The 16,002-nt window shown below is 45.0% G+C and overlaps 1 protein-coding gene across 1 annotated transcript in view; it reads right to left on the bottom strand.

Moving 5' to 3' along the window:
- Positions 1 to 35: 35 nt before the first annotated feature.
- Positions 36 to 16,002, bottom strand: part of DHRS11 (dehydrogenase/reductase 11) — a 34,963-nt gene continuing 18,996 nt past the window's right edge. Inside the window, exons 2-7 of the mRNA XM_007441332.3 lie at positions 15,471 to 15,680; positions 13,711 to 13,805; positions 9,203 to 9,332; positions 7,825 to 7,917; positions 4,250 to 4,315; positions 36 to 2,862 (exon numbers count right to left, since the gene is read on the bottom strand). Coding sequence (XP_007441394.2) covers positions 2,821 to 2,862; positions 4,250 to 4,315; positions 7,825 to 7,917; positions 9,203 to 9,332; positions 13,711 to 13,805; positions 15,471 to 15,680 — 636 coding nt within the window. The 3' untranslated portion in view covers positions 36 to 2,820. The remainder of the gene's footprint in view (positions 2,863 to 4,249; positions 4,316 to 7,824; positions 7,918 to 9,202; positions 9,333 to 13,710; positions 13,806 to 15,470; positions 15,681 to 16,002) is intronic.

Consider the following 16,002-nt stretch of genomic DNA (forward strand, 5'->3'; position numbering starts at 1 on the left):
ATTTTTTTGTCACAGTGAAAAGTATTAGGAAATCATGGAGTTACATTTTAAAAATAAAAGAGGCCGCAACCGACATAAACCTGATCTTTGTCCATTCACAAGTTTGTCAGTTCCTGAATTTCTCCACCCTAATTCTCAGCTGGTATCAAGCAAGCTTGTCCAAAATGCCAGCCTTAAAAGACACCCTTAAAGCTGTCAGGCAATGAATGGATTTTTTAATACAGGTAGTCCTCGACTTACAACCACAATTGGGATCAGAACATGTCGCTAACCGATGCGCTCATTGAGTCGCACCCAATTTTATGAACTTTTTTGCCATGGTTGTTAAGTGAATCCAGCTTCCCCCATTGACTTTGTTTGTCAGAAGCCCTCTGGGAAGGTCGCAAATGGCGATAATGTGACCCTAGGAGGCTGCAACTGTCGTAAATACATGCCGGTTGCCAAGTGCCTGAATTTTGATCCAGTGACCGTGAGGATGCTGTGACAGTCGTAAGTGTGAGGACCGGTTGCAAGTCACTTTTTTCAGCGCTATCGTAACTTCAAATGGTCGTTAAACAAACAGTTGTAAGTCAAGGACTACCTGTAGCTTGATCAGTGGCCTTTGAACCTCTTATTGTAGGAGAACTATGTTAGCCAATGGCAGTGCTTTTCAAACTTGGCATTCTGGGACTTCAACTCCCAGAATTCCCCAGCTAACTGGCCTACAATACCCCAAATTTAGAAAGAGTCCAGTAGCACCTTTTGAAACTCACGGAAGCTTATGCTTTGAATAACCTTGTTAGTCTCAAACAGTCCTACCAGACTGTTTCCATCAGTTAATAATTGATTCTCATTGAATTTGCAAACTGCCTAAAACACAGACAGGGATATTGTTAGGCATATGAGATAACCAGCCATTTCTCAAACTAAAATAATGTTGCATTATCACAAGGATAGATGTGCATGTATAAGAACTGCGCTAAAAGCTCCCCATCGCTGTCTCTTTCATGTGTGCACAGAATCATGGGCACTCTTACCTCCCAGTTGCCTAACAGAATAAGGGATCCAAGCAGCACCTTTGTACTTCAAAACTGCCTGAAAAGAGCAGCTGGGGGAATCGGTGGTGTCCTACGTGGTACAGCCAAGCAGGGATGTGCTTTGTAAAAAGATGCGCAAGAACACGGGGTTCCCTTTTCTATACAAGCATATCTACATCTCTGCGTAAATGAGATTTCTCCCCATACATCAAAACGGACTTAGAGTGGCTGGATTTACATAATCAAAATAAAACAAAAATCTCCTTCAAACCAAGGTGGACTGCTGACAGTTTCACGAGTACATCCAGTAGTTTTCTTAGCCTGATGTGGAAGTGGTTTCCATTTGGACTGCCTTGTCCTCTCCCATCCAAGAACAAACCAGACCTGACCCTGCTTAGCTTTCCAAATCAGCCAAGGTGACCCAGGTGCAGCTAGACTCAACTGAAATGTGATCAGTTTGTGGCTTAACGTGTTGAGAGAAACCCAGCTAGACTCTTGGCATGTTATGTGGACCAAGCCATCCCCTTAAGCCGTAATGTGCTTTCTTTGGGCAGGCCCTGTGTGTGTGTGTGTGTGTGTGTGTGTGTGTGTGTGTGTGTGAACATGGCCACAGTTCATCCAGGTTTAGGGCTTAGTGTGTTACCACACCTCAGCCAGAGTAGATATTATAACCATATGATAGAGTTATTATTCTGTTTGAAATAATACAAAGGAGCAGCTACTCATACACTTCACAACACAACGCACACGAACAATAATCACTATTGCCCCTAGTGTCCCCAGGGGGCAAGGAGGGGCTAAAGTTGTCCCGTGCATTGTGAGTTTGTCGTGCAAATGACACCCTGGCAAGCGAGGTCATTGGCACTTTTAATGGACGCCTACGCCATTGCTCCTTTGCAAAGCATCCTTGGGAGCAGGGGCATGCAGGGAAGGGGGCTGTTTAAAAACACAAGATGGCAGCAACAACTGTACAATCAAAGCCCCGCCCCTTTTTTACATGCACAAAAGGGGCAGGGTTTGGATTGCACAATCGCAACCGCCATCAACTTTCCTGACTCCCTCCTCTTGCAGACACGCCTACCTGGGAGTGTAGATTTATAGATGGAAAAAGATAGCTACTGCATTCCTCAGAAACATCGTTCTGCACCTCCAGAATTCAGGCAGGGGGAGACGCAGGAGGACAGCTAAAGAGCTGCAAACGTCTGAACCTGCAATCCAAGTGCACCTCTCTCTAAGCGAACGGAAAATCGCTTCTTAGCGGCCCTGGTTTTGTTTTGTTCTGCTTTAATGGATATTAAGGCAAATCCTCAGTGCCCAGAAGACAGAAACTTCTGTTTTAACTGCTTGGGGGGTGACAATCTAGGAAGAAAGAGATGGAGTAGCATTTTGGCTTCGGATGAACATCCAGAACATGGTGCGTTGGCTGAGGGTGGTTGCAAGTCATGGAGGAAAGCTGAAGGAATCACTCGTGTAATGTTCACTGTCTGGAACCGGCGTCAGTCCCTTTCCCCAAAAATCGGAATCCAGTGAAGTCGACACTGTGTGGAAAAGCTGGGAGCTGTTTGCTTGAAATTAACTGCAGTTGAGAGGACCATGGGGCGGGTGGGGGGCTTACTGTGAAGACTGGATTTTCATGTCAGTTTCCACTGAGGTCAGCTCAACAGAGGAAAGTGATGGGGAAAGGGCTGGGTGTCAACCCTTCACACGAGGCCCTTAGAAAGTCACCAATCAACTGAAGAAAACCCTGTTTGGAGGAAGAGCGTCCCCTCACTGGTTGCACGGCTCCAATCCTCTTCTTCCACGGCTACGACACTTGTTCGGTGGGTCGCATCTGAATGTCACCAATCTGGAAGACACAGTGGCACCCTTTCACTGCTGCTGGTGAAATTGATGAGGAGCAAATAAAAAATGTTGAGGATCCCACAGAAGTTGTGGTCTCCACTGGGGCCTCCTTTTAAGGTTATTTAACATGGGACCCCAGCACCCACTACACTTGCCTGAACACTTAAGGGATAGCAAGGGGAGAGAAGAAAGCTATTCTGGAATATATGGAAGAACGGTGTCCATCACAAAGCATGATGAACCAAAATGACAGCACATATGTGATGACATCAAGCTAATATTACATACTTGCACTGCAACATGACACATGTACATAAGTTATATTTGCACGATGGCATCACATACATACATGTTGCCATTTCTCATCATGCCCTATGAGATGAAAAGATCTACTTGGTCTTTGTCAACCTGGACACCCTCCAGAAGCGTGGACTTCAACTCCCAGAATTCTTAGCAATGGCCGGGCTGATTGGAGAGTTCTGGGAGTTGAAGTCCATACGTCTGGAGGGTGTCCAGGCTACAGAAGGTGCATCTAACCCTACCAAAGATGGCAAACAACTTTTCAAGGAAGTTGTTTTCTCAATAATTCTCTGAAAAAAAGTTACAATGGCGAGAATTGGTCTATCATAGGGTAGATTCCCAATTTTTGCAGGTATGGCTTGGAAACACTAGACTTCAGATGGTGGACTAAGGTCTTACAGCCCTGGAACAACAGTAATGGTGGTAGCAGATTGCAGGGGAAAATCCTACTGAGATAAAAGTATGTTTTAGCCAGTGTACAAGGTTTCTGGAAGGCAACATACCTAGGACCCCAAAACTTAAAAAGCCCCAAAGCTGCTTTGATACTTTTCCAACATCTTGCATTGTCAATAGATGTCTCCATCAACCCTTTGCCACCTCTCCAATTTCTCCTTAGTGCAGAGAGCTGTTCTTGGTCCTGGAGAAGTTCTACCCCACTGGAATCCAACTTAGCTTAGTTCTTAAGGGTCAGCTGAGAAGAAAACTCTGCTACCACCAGCAGAAAGACTAAATTCTTCTTACTCCTTTCTCCAGCAAGTCAGTCAGTCTAAAAAAGCAACTGTGTGCAAATTTAAAGTGGTGGCTTAGAAACGTGGATTGACACACAGGAGAACTGCAGTGGGCGAATAGTTATAGGAGCCCAGTATAAGCCAAGCAACATCATGCATGTCATGACGTCATTGCACTAATGATGTCATGGCATCCTTGAGTTAGTGGCTCAATGAAGTCAGGATGTTCTTGCCTCATTTGTGCAATGACGCTGTGATGTGTGTGATGCTATTTCCTCCCACATGGACACACAACGGAAATGATCTTCCTCCCCTCCCCATTCCACCAAATTATAGAAAAATATAGCCACTCCATGGTCCTACCTGTACATGAGGTGGGGCGCTGAGAACATATATTACAGCATTGGCCATATCTTCGGCTTTTAGGCACTAGGAAAAGAGGCAGAAACAGAATGCAGGAATGAGGTATGGCGGGGGGGCGTTGAGTGGTGATGAAAGAGGCAACAACTTTCAGCAGGTTTTGGAAAGGTTCCCCCAGCCCTTCTCCACCATCCTCCCGTTCTCTGTTTCCATGCCAAGATTTCAGAAGTCACTTCACTTCTGTAAGTTGACACTTATTTATAGCTTTTCCACTGGGGACTTCTCAGCAGCTCCTGCTTGAGGGTGGGCCCAAGTTGGCAGTCCTACAAAGCTAGAGCAATTCCCTGGGCCCAACGTTGATTAGGAGAGAAAACTGATAAAAATCAAGCCAGAATCCTCCTCTCTCTACACAGATGATTCCAATAGTAGTATCATTAGCTACAATATTTCAATATACAATTGTAATAAGCTATACCAGTGTTTCTCAGCCTTAGCAATTTTAAGATGTGTGGACTTCAACCCCCAGAATTCTCCAGCCAGCAGGATTCTGGGAGTTGACGTCCACACATCTTTAAGCACACTGGCTGAGGAATTCTGGGAGTTGAAGCCCACACATCTTAAAGCATGCTGGCTGGGAGATTCTGGGGGTTGAAGTCCACACACCTTTAAGCACACTGGCTGGGGGATTCTGGGAGTTGAAGCCCACATAGCTTAAAGTCGCCAAGGTTGAGAAACATTGTACTATACCACCTACCTTCCCACTCACTCTACCAGTGTGATCTCACTGTTCAGAGTCCAAAATTACCTAACTGTGCCCTGGAGTTCAGGAATTTGGGTGCACAATCAGCTTTCTCTCCAGAGCTAGATGTAGGGTGGAGTCAAGAAATCTAGGAAGGCCCATAGCTGGGATAGTCATAAGCCTGGATTACTCATGACTCATCTCCGCTTGCCAAATTAGTCCAAAGATCTCTGTAGCCTAGCCAAAGCCTCCAAGTGAGCAACACCCCTCGACGTTCATTCTGAGGCAGAACAGCTTCTCAGCATGCCTGACGTTTCGAAAGGCCTTAAAAACTGCACTTTTCCAATGGGGTTTCAGCTTTCCGCAAACAATATTTGGCAATTTTTTTAATGGCTTCTTATATTTAGTTGTTTTCATGTGAGTTGAGAGGATATTTTATTTTTAGATCTATTTCATAATAATTTTACCGCATGCTGCCAAGTTGTTATGATTGGCAGGAGACAAAGAATATAGATAAGCAAACAAACATCCAGTCCCAAAGTTCAATAACTGCATGTGGGTAACACACTTGCACAGGGGAATGCACAGAAGTGTGTCTGTGGGTACATTCCAGGCGGAAGCCACTCTCCAAAAAAGGAGAGGACAGAACCCTAAATTTATATTAACTGAATTAGTGACTTCTAATTAAAATTGTCTGTAATATCGATTGCAAAATGAATTGAGCCCTCTCTGCATCTCCCCAATTTATCTGACAATAAGGCGGAAGTTTTTTTCTCCTGAAATTACTTATGAATGAAGAGAGTCCTCTTACTTTTGCTAAGAAGAAGAGAAGCTGCTGAAAATGAAGGAGTAGGCAGGAAGTGCGAAGGTCTGCACACGTTATGGATTACTTTGCAGATTAGCTTGAAGTTAAACCCACGGTCTTGGCTAATCTATTTATAAAATCAGTCTCATATCTGCATACGCCAGCTATTCTCTCTCAAACACACAACTATTCTCCCACACAGAAACAAAAATGCATACATACAATTATACCGTCCTTCCAACAGAAACAGTGAAGAGGATGAAGAAGAGCAGGAGGAGGAGAGGGAAGAGAAGGAGGAGGAGGAGGAGGAGGAGGAGGAGGAGGAGGAGGAGGAGGAGGAGGAGGAGAAGGAGAAGGAGAAGGAGAAGGAGAAGGAGAAGGAGAAGGAGAAGGAGAAGGAGAAGGAGAAGGAGAAGGAGAAGGAGAAGGAGAAGGAGAAGGAGAAGGAGAAGGAAGAGAGGAAGGAGGAGGGGGAGGGGAGGGGAGGGGAGGGGAAGGAAGGAAGGAAGGAAGGAAGGAAGGAAGGAAGGAAGGAAGGAAGGAAGGAAGGAAGGAAGGAAGGAAGGAAGGAGGAAAAGGAGGAGGAGGAGGAGGAGACCGAAAGGCTCCACCTGGAGGAGTTTGGGGCACCATCATTCAAAAGGGCCAGTGGCAAATTTGAGGGAGTACAGAGGAGGAGTGCCCAGATGGTGAAAAGTCTGGAAATCAAGCCCCGTGAGAAAGGATTAAAGGATTTGGGTATGATCAGCTATAGGAAAGATGACTAAGGGAGAAATAGTAGCAGTCTTCAAATATATGAAGCATTTCCATGCAAAAGAGGGAGTGGCTTATTCGCTGTTATCCCAGAGGGCAGGAACAACTCCAATGGGTTAAACTAACGAAGGAGGTTCAGGCTAGACCTTAGGAGGAAGTCCCTGACTCTACAAGCTGTCAGCCAGGAAGCCTCATGAAATGGTGTGTTCTCCTTCACTGGAGGTCTTCAGACAGAGGCTGGGTGATCATCTCACACAGATGCCGTAGCAAATCCTGCACTGAGCAGGAGTTGGGCTAGATGGCCTCTGCAGTTCGAGCTATGGTGTTGGAGCGTCTAAAACCAGACATATCGCTGGAAGGCAAAATCACAAAATTCCACCTTACTTATTTCGGCCATGTCCTGCGATCAAACCACTAGAAAAGGCAGTTGTGCTTGGAACGGTCAGCAGTAAAAGGAAACGAGGCTGCCAAAAGACACCATGGCTAGACAGCATCAAACTGACACCAACCAGAGCATAAAACAACTAAAAGAAGCCGTACAAGATCGGGAAATGTGGAGAGAGATGGTCCATAGAATCGCCGAGAATCAGACACAATTGAATGGATCACATCATCATCAAAGGGATGGGGAAACTAAGGGGGGAACAAAATTGCCTGGAGATGAGACTGGAGTACAAAGAAAGAGAGAAGTTCTCTTTAGACCAATGTCTAACTCAAACTTGGCCACTTTAAGATGTGTGGACTTCAATTCCCAGAATTCCCCAGCAAGCATGTTTAGAGGTTACAAAAAGGGTTATGTCTAGTCTAAAAAGCCCCTAATCTTCAACCTTAAAAAGCCTTCTCTGCAGTCATTCGTATCTCTTGCTTATTCTCTTGTTTTCAACCGTGTCTTTCATTCTTATCAGTGAAGGTACAAGGACTCCTAATTTCTAGGTAACTATCTGAGAAACAAACCTGCCTTCTGGTTGGATAAACACATCACGGCTTCACAGGGAGATTCTCCAAGACCAGATGCAACCCCCAAACTTCAGAGCCTTTTCAAAAGTCACTATCAAACGGTAACTTAAAGTCTCCGAAGGGGAAAATATAAACTCAACGAGTTTTGTATAAATATAGATTAAATTGAATGTAGCTTTTTTTCCTGCCCCCATCTGAATCCATCCAATTTTCAAGTGCACTGCCCAAAATTTGCACACGCCCGATCTAAATCCAGCATGCAAACAGTCTTATGTTTCTCTTAACCAACATCATCCCTCTATATCGCTTTGGTTGTTCTCGTACCCTAATGCTCTCGTACGTGGCTGCAGCTCTTTCCGGGTCGTTATCGTGCAGTTTAAAAGCGAATCCAGTCTCAACCAGCCCTGGAGAAATACACTAAGAAAAAGGGGGGAAAAAAAAGGAAGGAAGGAAACAGGGGAAAAAAAGGAAAAAAAGAAAACAGCACCCGATTGGACCCCCTGCTTTCCTAGGCTAAAACATCCAATGAATATTATACAGATTAATGATCATTCGCACAAAAGGGGAATACAGTGGTACCTCTAGTTACGAACTTAATCCATTCCATGACTCTGGTTGCAACTCGAGTTGGTCTCAAGTCGAGGTAAAGTTTCCCATAAGGTTCAATGTAAATACGGCTAATCCGCCCTCCGAATTTGGTCGCACCCCGAGGTAAATTTCCCCCATAAGGTTCAATGTAAATATGGCTAAACAGTTCTGAAACATATGCATTTTATTTTTAAACCTCAAAAACATGAAAAAAAGTACAGTACAGCACAGTATGAAGAGGGAGAATGGGGTGGGGAGGCAGTTATTGTTTGGAGGGAGAGTCCCCCTCCAAAGGGACATCAGGGAGATCTCCTTTGGGGTTTCCTCTCTTCTTTGCCTCTTAGCTGCAGGCTCAGTTCTGGGGAAAAACCTGTCTAAAGTCAGTTGCCAGCCTGCTCTGCATTTTCTTTGGAGCCATGCTGACAAGCACACCAAAAACCTTCCAAACGCCACAAAACACACCACAAGCCTCACCGAACGTCTCCTTGCTACCGCGGTCTCACCCATAGGAAGCTGCGACCGCGTGGCAGCAGGGAAAATGGCCGCGGATCCGGTTCATAAGTCGAGGCGGAGTTCGCAAGTCGAGGTAAATTTCTGGGGGCGGAGCTGGTCGTATCTCAAAAAATTTGTAAGGAGGGGCGTTCGTAACTAGAGGTACCTCCATTTCTAAGTAAATCCAATCAGATCTTAAAACAAATGCACCTTAATCAATCCTGCAAGGCCCACACTGTCAGATGGCAATGCCCCAAATCCCCAGCCCACTTTGGGATTGATCTCCAACTGTTCATGGAACCATGGATAAGGAAATGGGATAAATGCATTTATAAATAAACTATTGGGGGTGCACTGGCTGGCGGCGATTGAAGTTGTAGACAGTTTGCCTCTGGGCAAAGCCGGATTGGAGGTCTGCTAGCAACACCCTGTGTGCACGGTGCATATGAAGAGGATTAGCATCGTGAAAGCCCCTAAGTCTGGCCTGCTGAAGAGAATATCCAGATCTTGTCGCTTCTGGAAACTCACAGAGCTTGGCAGAAATGCAGGGAACTGGACCCAGGACCTTGGACATGCAAAGCAGGCGTTACACCCGAGTGCCTGCCTGATCAGGATTACTCACCGTGGCTCGTATGTGAGTTTTTGCCTCTCTGAGTTCCTGCCTCAGCCCTTCAGTTAAAGCCGTGACCGCGTACTTTGTGGCGCTGTAAAAGTGTATAACAGACTCCGGAAGGACCCGATGACCGCTCATGCTGGGTACAACGCAAGAAAAAAGGGATGAAAGGGGTGGGGGGGGAAGATATTCAGTACACAGACAATTGCTTTAGCCAAGCGGCAGAGATTCTGCTGAGATCTTGAAAGCACTGGTAAGCTGCAGAAGCCCCAAGTGTGTTTTTTACAACAAACTATGATACTAGGGAAATAAGCAGCTGGATAGCGTAGTGGTTAGAGCACCACCCTTTGACGCAGGAGACCAGGGTTCAAATCCTGCTCGGTACCTACCTTACCACTAGGGGTCCTTGGGCAAAGACCCCTAATGCTTCACCTGCTTACCTGCCAGATGGTAGTAAAGAGAGGGAAGGTAGTTAAGATGGATGGGGTGGAACTACAGTACCAGCAGGCCACATAGCAGACATACAGACCAACTACAAGTACTTTGGTATCCCACAGTCACATGGGAACCACGATGAGGAGGCAAGGAAGACAGCAACATCCAAGTACCACCAAAGGATAAGATCGGTCCTGAAGACCCAGCTCAATCGGAAGAACAAGATCCACGCCATCAACACGTACGCCCTGCCAGTCATCAGATACCCGGCCCGGTATAGTGAGCTGGTCACATGGAGGCTGCTGATGTGAAGACCCGGAAGCTCCTCACGATGTACAGAGGTTTCCACCCCAAGTCCAACACCCAGAGACTATACAAGTCGGAAAGAGGGTAAGCGGGATCTGGTGAGCGTCAAAGCCACTGTCCTGGATGAAACCCAGAGCATCCGGGAGTACATCAGTAAGATGGCACCCAAAGATGAGCTGCTGAGAGAATGCCTGAGGTGGCAGCAGACATGGGAGGAAGTGCCATGGCAAGACAAGCCCCTGCATGGGATATACCATCAACAGATAGCTGAGGTAGCTGACATTGGGAAATCCTATCAGTAGCTGGAAAGGGCTGGACTAAAAGACAGCCCTGAGGCACTGATCATGGCAGCACAAGAACAGGCACTAAGCACCAGAGCCATAGAAGGAGGGGTCTACCACACTAGGCAGGACCCAAGGTGCAGGCTGTGCAGAGAGGCCTCAGAGACAGTCCCACACATAGCAGCAGGGTGTAAGAGGCAGGCAGGAACAGCATACTCTGAACGGCACAACCAAGTAGCTGCCACTGTGTACAGGAACATCTGCACAGTGCATGGGCTAGACCAGGGTTCCTCAACCAGGGTTCTGTGGAACCCTAAGGTTCTGTGACAGGTCACGAGAGGTTCCCTGAGAGATCACGATTTATTTAAAAAATTATTTCAAAACTGTTTCTGCAGTGATGAGCAGAGGCCAAACCAAAATTTAGTTACAGCTCTTTCTGAGCTCTCTGGTAGTGCGCCGAAGGACTGTGTTTATTTGGTTGAATCCATTCTTAATTTTTGACACAAGATAGGGGAGACTGTTGATAACAGGTGAATGCTACAGTCCAGGAAGGGAGGAATATATTGAAGGAAGGGGAGGGAGAAGTGCATTTTTCAAGCAATTAATGGACACATCCAACTTAGTTGGTGATGTCAGTCTCTTCCTCCTGCATCTTTTCCCTGAGGTTATTTAGTAGCAGAACTTACTACACAGCAAAGGAAAAGTCACACTTCAGGCGAGAAAGTAATCAAGCCAGCATGTAAAACAGTAGTGGGAAAAATGCTAGGACAAGAAATGGGAAAGGTTCCACTGTCAAACAGTACAATAAGTCGGCGTATTGATGACATGTCACACGATGCTGAAGAGGTTTTGTGTGACAAACTGGAGAACAGCAGCTTTTCTATCCAAGTTGATGAGTCAACAGATTTCACCAATAAATGTCATGTTATAGCACTTGTAAGATTTGTAAATGATGGTGAAATTCAAGAAAACTTTCTTTGCTGCAAAGAACTACATGAAACATGCAAAGGCCAAGATGTTTTGTCTTCATATCTGGAAGCAAAAAGTCTATCTTGGAGGAACTGTGGTGGCATCTGTACTGATGGTGCTCCATCAGTAGTTGGCTCCATGAGAGGTTTCGTTTCTCTTGTAAGAAAAGAAAATCCTGATGTTGTCACAACACGCTTTTTCACAGAAAGATTGTGTCAAAACCTCTTGGAGATGAAATGAAAAAAGCTCTGGATGATGCTACAAAAATGGTTAACTTTATTAAACAAAGACCAGTTCACTCAAGAATATTTCAAAAACTGTGTGACAAAGAGCACATAAGTCCCCTGTTACACACAGAAATATGGTGGTTCAACAAAGGACGTGTTCTCAACAGGTTGTTTGAGCAGAAGGCAGATTTACAAGAGTATTTTTGAGAAAATAGTATTCCACATTTTGCTGAGTCCTTTGAAGATAGAGAATGGTTGCAGAAACTAGCATACCTAGTGGACATCTTTCATCACAAACCAGCTGAACAAGTCTCTGTAAGGCACTGGAGAAAATGTTTGGATTTCAAGTGATAAGATTCTTGGATTTAAAAGAAAAGTGAATGTTTGGAAAAATCATGTTGCAAAAGGAAATATTGAAATGTTTCCACTGCTGCTTGGGCTTGAGAGTGAGGAAGGATACCAAAAAGTCTCAAATCTTTGAAAACCACCTGGAAGTACTGCAGAACAAAACTGATCAGTACTTTTCTTCCCTTTCAACACAAACGTATGACTTGGTGAGGGATCCTTCCTTTGCATCTTCTGCTCAGCCTGAGAACTTCACTTTGGAGGAAGAGAAGAACTTCATGAGCTGCAGTCTGATCATACACTCAAGATGAGATTCACTCATCTGTCCATGGACAAGTTCTGGATTCTGTGAAAGAAGAGTATCCTGCCATTCATAGGAAGGCACTGAACATTTTGCTGCAGTTTTCAACTTCTTACATGGGTGAGCAAGTTTTTTCTTATTTAACAAGCATCAAAAGCAAAGACAGAAATCGTCTTATTTCAGCTGCAAATGAAATCCGTGTGTGCTTATCTCAAGTTTGGCCCAGAATTGAGTATTTGTGCAGCGAAAACAAGCCCAGGTTTCACATTAAAGAGGTAAGTTTCATTCTTTATTTTTAGTTTAAGAACACTGTTAATGCACATATACAGGCCTACACACAAAATGAATATAATAAATTTGTAACTTCTGGCCTATATTTGAGCCTAAATGTGCAGGGGCTCCCCAAGGCCTGAAAAATATTTCAAGGATTCCTCCAGGGTCAAAAGGTTGAGAAAGGCTGGGCTAGACTCTCCCAAGTCCAGATGGGAGATTCCACAGAAAGTCGTGGAGAATAACAGAGCTAAGATTCTGTGGGACTTCCAGATGCAGGTGGACAGGCAGGCAACAGCCAATCAACCAGACATCGTGGTAGTAGACAAGGACCAGAAGACAGTGGTGTTGATAGATGTAGGGGTGCCAAGTGACATCAACCTCAGGAAGAAGGAGTATGAGAAGCTAGAGAAGTACTAGGACCTGATGGAGGAACTAGAGAAGATGTGGAAAGTAAAGGCTAAAGTGGTCCCAATGGTGGTAGGAGCGCTTGGGGGTGTGACTCCAAAGCTGGGAGAGTGGCTCCAACAGATCCCAGGAATGACATCAGAGCTCTCTGTCCAGAAGAGTGCAGGGCTAGGAACAACTAAGATACTGCGTAGAGCCCTCAAACTCCCAGGCCTCTGGTACAGGACCCAAGATTGAGGAAGACACATACCACCCACAGGGGTGAGAGGGGATTAAAAATTAAGGATTTAAAAATTGGAGAGATTTCTTGCTCAGACAGAAGACCAAGATTTTCTTTTTTCCAAGCGTGGCACATTTGTGCATCCTGTGAGCCCACCAGGAAGACCTCCAGATTGGATCTCAATTGACAGCCTCCAGTATTATACATCAAAGCCGAAGTAAGGCATTTGCAGGGCTCCAGATGCTGCTGAGCCACAACAGCTCACTCAGAGTGGCTGATAGTGAGGGATTCTGGGAGATGTAGTTCATGGTCTCCACAGCTGCCCCACCCCAGAAGAAAGGGCCAGTATATGCATTGTCACAGGCTCAAGACAGATACAATAGCCTAATTATGAACATTCTGTTTTCCTCATTCACATTCATTCATTCATTCATTCATTCATTCATTCATTCATTCATTCAACATACATAGCTGCCCATCTCATATAAGTGACTCTGGGCGGCTCACAAAATTAAAAACCACAGCAAAATATAATCAGCAAAATACAAATAGACCATTAAACTGTATTAAAACCAAATAAAAAACCATTAAAAAGATCATCGGCAGCATTTGGGTTGTTTTCTTCAACTTAGCAACCTTTAGAGGTGTGTTGGCTAGGCTGGCTGGGCATGGTGGAAGATGTAGTCCAACTGCACGACGCTGTGGGGGAAGGCTGCTTGCCCGCTAAAGCCATTTCACTCATACAACTCTCCCACCTGTTAATGTTGATGATGTGGCCGTCATCAATGTTTCGTTCCTTCATGGACTGGTAAGCCTCTCGGGTGCAGATGCTGACTGCCAGGATATTGACCTAGAAGAGCAGAGAAAAGATGAAGCCTGGAAAATCAATCAGGGGCTTTGAGTTTAAGCAAACTAGCAATTACCAGCACTGTAACTAACTTGCCATGCTACGCCTACAACAGCCCCAGTTGGGATCTCCCAAATACAGACATAGTCCCATCCAATTTTCTTTTAATTCACTTTTAATTAAAATTAATTTTAATTTTTCTTTTATACTTATCTGCTATCATTTATTTTAACCCGTTTGTTTGCTTGTTTGTCACATTTACATAGCTGCCCATCTCACACAAGCAACTCTTAGATCCATGATTATATCACCTTTAAAGCCCTTCATGGTACAGGACCTGGTTATTTGCGGGACCACCTCTCCCTAAGAATATCTGCCTGTCCCACTAAACCAGATAGGGTGGGCACGCTCCTGGCCCCTCCCCTGAAATCTTGCCACCTAGTGGGACCTTGAAAGCCTGCCTTTTCATGCGATTTGGCAGACCACCACCCTTTTAGCCTTTCGGGAGGCCATTATGACCTGGCTTTTTACCTAAACACTGGGTAATCTAACCCCGAACCTAACCCTATAGGATTGTATAGATAGACAGTATGGAATGAGGGCAACTGGGTTTGCTGCGGGTTGTCCCAAGGGAATGATTAAGGGGCAGGGTTTTTGTTTTATTGTTTTACTGTTTTATTATTGTTTTAGAGTTATTGGTCTTATTCTTGTTGTAAGCCACGCAGAGTTGCTTATAATGGCCAGACATATAAATCTTTTAAATAAATAAGTAAATAAAATATTTGCTTTCTGCTGGTTCATGACTGCAGTAAAAGGTTAGATTTGATCTGATAACAATAAACACAACTATGTTAAAACAAATGGGCAAAAATGTGTAAGGACATCTTTTTTCCCCCTCATTTTACAAGATTCTGGTGCTCTCCTCTGGATGCTCAAAAGAGCTTGGTGCAAAAATGTGAAAATCTTGCAAGATTTTAAAGCAAGGCCAAAATGTCATGCGATCTGGTGATGCTGTGAGATGTTGAGAGGGGGGCGGGTGAGTGCTTATGCCACTGCTTAAACCAGAAAACACCTGAACAGGTCACTGATCCCTCAGGTAAATAATTTGAACAATATACTAAGCCTCAAATAAACAAACAAACTAATGGCCTCCTTCCAGGGAGGAGAAGGGGGGGTAGAGGTAGAGGAGGAGAAGGAGGTTGAGAGAGCCCAAGAAGGAAGAGACTGAGGTTGAGATAGAGGAGAAGCAGAAGGAAGAGGAGGTGGAGGTGAAGATGAAGGAAGAGGAGAAGAAAAACAAGGAGAAAAAGAAAGAAAAGGGAAATGATATGGAAGAGGAGGAGGTGGTGGTGGTGGTGGCTGAGGTAGAGCAGAAGGAGAAAAAGAAGAATGAGGAGGAAGAAAAAGAAGAGGAAAATGATATGGAGGAGAAGGAGGTGGTGGTTGAGGTAGAGCAGAAGGAGGAGGAGGAGGAGGGGGAAATAAATCAGTTATGTTGACGCCACCACTTTCTATGTCACTTACAAATTTGATTGTAGAAGATGTCAAGGAAAATCAACAAATGTGGGGGAACATAACTTTCCTGGCCGGCTGAACATTTTGGCAGCATTTAGCACTGTGCAGATGGGTTGAGAAGGTTCCCTGGAGATTCATTTCTCCCTTACTCACGTCTATCATTGTTCTCCAACCCTCAGTCTTGCCAGACAGCAGAGGTTCCGGCCGCGCCAAGCCAGCATTGTTGATGCAGACATCAACCCCTTGATGGAGAGTCTTGATGGCAGAAAACATGGAGAGAATCTCCTCCTCCACTGAGAGATCACACTTATATGGGATGAGGACGCCTGGGTAGCCAGCACTCTCACACTCAGCTGCCAACTTCTGGAGAGGGAAGAGGCAAGACAGGGACTGAGAGGGAATAACTGGGATTTATTGCTACGGAGTGAACATTTTAGATACATTCTCATATTCCATGAAAAAGAATTCCAAAATGGAGATGCAGATGAAGCTGTGGTTATGGGGAGATCTGCAGGGAAGGTCAAAAAAGTCAAGATGGTAGCCACAACCCTCTGATTGAAGCCCTGCCCCTTTAAAAAATGTGTTGCATGCACAATGCACTTTATAAAAAAGGTGGGGATTCAATTCTTTAGTCATGGCTGTCATCTTGATGATTTTGATCCACCCCACAGACTCCTGTGTGGTT

The sequence above is a fragment of the Python bivittatus genome, unplaced genomic scaffold, assembly GCF_059951505.1.
Source record: "Python bivittatus isolate LINGU-HERP-01145 unplaced genomic scaffold, Pbiv_v1 ctg000690_np1212, whole genome shotgun sequence".
Taxonomy (NCBI): Eukaryota; Metazoa; Chordata; class Lepidosauria; order Squamata; family Pythonidae; genus Python; species Python bivittatus.